Consider the following 4,023-nt stretch of genomic DNA (forward strand, 5'->3'; position numbering starts at 1 on the left):
AGGCAACCTTCTCCTGCTTCCCTCCCCCCACAGGTCAGTGTCAATCTGATCAGGGGAACATTCCTTTCTAACCTCACATACTGTGATCAGCTAGACCCTGAGAATGGGAGCAAGAACCAGCCAGCCAAGCAGAGAGAACGCTCATCAGTGCTACTTCAGAGCCCTGGCCCTCCCCATCAAGCATCCCATCCCCAGTGTCCCCTGATGCTTCAGAGGAAGCAAATAAAAAACAAAAAATCCTCTCCAGAATACATTGGGGATTTGTGTAGAGGGAAGGAAAGATATATATATCTCTTGATCCCGGCTGAAACTCTGCAGCATGAGTTTAGGAACAAAACAAACCGGAAGTGAGCCTAGGGCTGTTGATTCCCCATCCCCAATCACTAGCAATGACTGACAGGGTTCCTGGGGTTTTTTTTGGTTTTTAAAAAAACCCCACACCCAAACAAACCTCTCTCTCTACCACTGCTTTATAACGGTGGTTTGTATTTCAGTACTATTTTAGACTGGCAGAGAGTCAGCTAAGAGTAGACTATTCCACCATGTGTTCAGAAGCGACTTATTTAATAGCCACAGTCACCAATAGCTCAAATTAGTTACAGAACTGCTTTGAATACATTTGTTTCTCAAGGTGAAGCAAGATGCTTGTGCAAGCAGACAGCAGTGTAGTGCAGCTCCTTGATCAGAACTTGCTGCTGAGAATCTGTTCTGGTGTGGAGACGGGAATTCCTCATGCTCTCTCAGACTCTAGTGCAGGTGACATTGTTCATGGTGCATTCCTAGCAGGGGAAAAAAATATAAAATTGACTGAAACTTCTGAACTATCACACCAGAATTTTATGAGTCTAAGCAGGGCAAGGATGTTTGTCATTTCTCAGAGTCAAGGGTGTTTATTTAGTGCCCATCACTAGAATATTCATGTTAACAGAAAAAGAACCCAGACATTTCTTGCCTCCAAGAACTCTTTAGTGCTAGCGGATCACTAAATATACTCTACTTCTCTGCCTAGTTCACTTGAACAGCAGGCCTTATCTTCCCCTAGCTTCCTGTTCATCATGTAGCAGCTAGTACAGTGATTCAGCCCATAGGTGCTGGAACTAGGGGTGCTGCTGCATCCCCTGGCTTTAAGTGGTTTCCATTATATACCGGGTTACAGTTTGGTTCATTGCATGTCAGCACCTGCACTATAGAAGTTGTTCCAGCACCCTGATACAGACCTTATTTTTGGTCTCTTTAGGGCTTCCCCACCAGTTTTATTTCAAGTGAAGCTTCCCTACGCTGTATATTCCTCCCTTGTTCACCATCATAAGTCACAGCAGCATTTAGTTTGTATTTTTCTATTTCAAAAGAATTTAGTGCCCAGATGAGCGTTTAAAAAAAAATAAAAAGATTGAACTCACCACAACCATCTTCCCATCCACCAGCGCTCTCTTGATTGTGGTCTGTTTGCCATCCCACTTCTGCACCTGAGTCAGAGAGCCACTGTCCACAGTTACAGTGCTCTGCCAAAAGAAGAGAAGTAAATGGACCCTGGGATATTCTGATGGGACACTTTCAGTCTCTCCTGTTGCAGCTATCTACTTCAAATAAATTAATTGGGCCACCACGGGAGACTCACTCTGTTGTCAGAGTACTTAGGGCACTCACCTGAGAGGTGGGAGATGCCCGTACAAATTCCTTCTTCTCAGGCCAGGTGAACGTGGGGGATTTAAACTGAAGTCTCCCACATCCCTAACCACTGGGCTGAGGAAGGCTGCCACCACCACCTCCACCTCCTGCAAACCATTCTGGCCGGGTTCCAGCTGTGGGCTGCAAGCAGGAGATAGGCACCCAATTCTGTGAGAGGGAGGGACCTTACACCACACCCCTCTCATTGTCATCTCCCATTGGCTAGCTTAGGCAGTTCACTGCCTAGCATGCCAGTTTCTGTGGATCCAGGTCTAATGTCTGCGGATCATTCTAAAGGTGCCCGTCTCTGCTCATGCATTGTATAATGAGCCTAGGTACCTAACTCAGGCTTTGTGAATCTCAGGGATTTTCTGGTTGCCTAGACATTAGACCTGGATCCGCAAAGAGACTTAGATGTTGCAATGCCTTAGACCTTAGAAGAGAGGTGGGATTTAGTTTGTGGGTACATGATTGCCCTAGAGTCAGCCAGAAGAGACAGCCATGGGGACTGGGAAGGAAGAAAGTCACATCAAGACAAAAATAATCATAAGCAAGAAAGGGCACAAACCCAGGTGTCCTTTGCAGGAGGATTAGCCTGAAGGATTAGCCCTCACCATGGTTTTCCTGTCATCTACTGTGGTTTCTTCAAACTCTTCTCCCAGCTTGAAGGAGATCTTGGTGTTTTTAAAGGTGCTCTCTGTCTTGATGGTTATTATATCCCCATTGATGCTGATGATCACACTGGGCTTGTCCAGGCTGCCAAGTTTCCTAGTAGTAAAACCCACCCCTTGAAAAAGAAAAGCAAAAGTTAACCACTTGGATTTTACATGCACATCCAGAAGGGACACATAGCTCACTGGAACTTGCTGAACAGGTCTGTGGATGTATGAGAAGTCATCTCACTAACACTTGAGTGGGCTCTAGGTGGAGTACAAAGGAGGACACTGAGATTAGCAGAAATATAGAAAGGGGGGAAAAATCTATGAGGTAAAAAACTGTTATTTTTATGGTCACTTTTGAAATTGACACAGCCACTAGATTAAAGTGTGCTTATAATGCTAGGTCACGGCTAGAGCCAAACCCCAGCTACTAAATTTAAATCCTTATCCAAAACTTTCTAAGTCTTCAGGGATATTTGTTCGGGGCAACATACCTGGGTATCAGCTATTCACATAGTTACATTAGGGCCCTCATAACTTTTATTGAGTATTATTTTATTATTTTATTGGTATTAGCAAGCATTAACCCACAGGTTCCACAAGCAACTCATACAAAGTACTGATAGTCAAGAAAGCATTATCAGTAGATAACAGCCCCAGGAAGATTCAAACAGTATCTCCCCTGAATCGTTACCTAGAAAGAAATTTGTGAAATATGAAGAAAAGCCAGGAATTATGTTCTATTATCCCAAATCCAAATAAGCATCAGCAATCTAAAGTGAAGCAACCATGAGTAGAAAACTAAATTGAGTAAATAAATAGAATTAAATACATTCTCAGAATCATTGGAGAGAGATTTCTTGCTTGAATTCCAGTACATGCCTTACCCAGTTCTTTCATATAGCTGTCAAAGTTTTCACTAGAAATGAGTTTCCAGGCTCCTAAAAATAACTCACACATGAGACAGACAATGGTTGATACTATTACTAAGCAAAGAAGAAATTACTCTCACTAGAAGACCTGAAGCTATTATGAGCTACATAAGCTCAATGGCTTCCTTTTAAAGGTGCCCTGAACATGTGATACTCAGCGACATCCAATCAGGAGAGGCAATGCAAAGACACCAATCATTTCCTTTTTCTTTCTTTTAGCATAAACCTAAAATCCTTACAGCTGGCAGAGTACACAAGGAAAGTTGTTCAGTAAAGGATGGTAGTCCCAAAGGTAGCTTCTAAGCCCTGGTCTACACTAGGACTTTAGGTCGAATTTAGCAGCGTTAAATCGATGTAAACCTGCACTCGTCCACACGATGAAGCCCTTTATTTCGACTTAAAGGGCTCTTAAAATCGGTTTCCTTACTCCACCCCTGACAAGTGGATTAGCGCTTAAATCAGCCTTGCCGGCTTGAATTTGGGGTACTGTGGACACAATTCGACGGTATTGGCCTCCGGGAGCTATCCCAGAGTGCTCCATTGTGACCGCTCTGGACAGCACTCTCAACTCAGATGCACTGGCCAGGTAGACAGGAAAAGAACCGTGAACTTTTGAATCTCATTTCCTGTTTGGCCAGCGTGGCAAGCTGCAGGTGACCATGCAGAGCTCATCAGCAGAAGTGACCATGATGGAGTCCCAGAATCGCAAAAGAGCTCCAGCATGGACTGAACGGGAGGTACGGGATCTGATTGCTGTATGGGGA

At 44.1% G+C, this 4,023-nt stretch overlaps 1 protein-coding gene across 1 annotated transcript; it reads right to left on the reverse strand.

Moving 5' to 3' along the window:
* Positions 1-740: 740 nt before the first annotated feature.
* Positions 741-3,287, reverse strand: LOC140905882 (myelin P2 protein). Its single transcript, XM_073329375.1, has 4 exons — positions 3,215-3,287; positions 2,283-2,455; positions 1,401-1,502; positions 741-779 (listed from the first exon to the last, which is right to left on the reverse strand). The coding sequence occupies exons 1-4, from the start codon at positions 3,285-3,287 to the stop codon at positions 741-743; spliced, it is 387 nt and encodes a 128-aa protein (XP_073185476.1).
* Positions 3,288-4,023: the final 736 nt, after the last annotated feature.

The sequence above is a fragment of the Lepidochelys kempii genome, chromosome 2 (assembly GCF_965140285.1).
Source record: "Lepidochelys kempii isolate rLepKem1 chromosome 2, rLepKem1.hap1, whole genome shotgun sequence".
Classification (NCBI taxonomy): domain Eukaryota; kingdom Metazoa; phylum Chordata; order Testudines; family Cheloniidae; genus Lepidochelys; species Lepidochelys kempii.

What these genes read in the sequence shown, in the direction of transcription:
- LOC140905882 (XM_073329375.1), bottom strand. Translation starts at nt 3,287, where the DNA reads ATGTGTGAGTTATTTTTAGGAGCCTGGAAACTCATTTCTAGTGAAAAC. An exon ending in CAGCTATATGAAAGAACTGG is followed by an intron (nt 2,456 to 3,214) that starts GTAAGGCATGTA and finishes TTCTTTTTCAAG; the next exon opens with GGGTGGGTTTTACTACTAGG. An exon ending in TAGATGACAGGAAAACCATG is followed by an intron (nt 1,503 to 2,282) that starts GTGAGGGCTAAT and finishes TTCTTTTGGCAG; the next exon opens with AGCACTGTAACTGTGGACAG.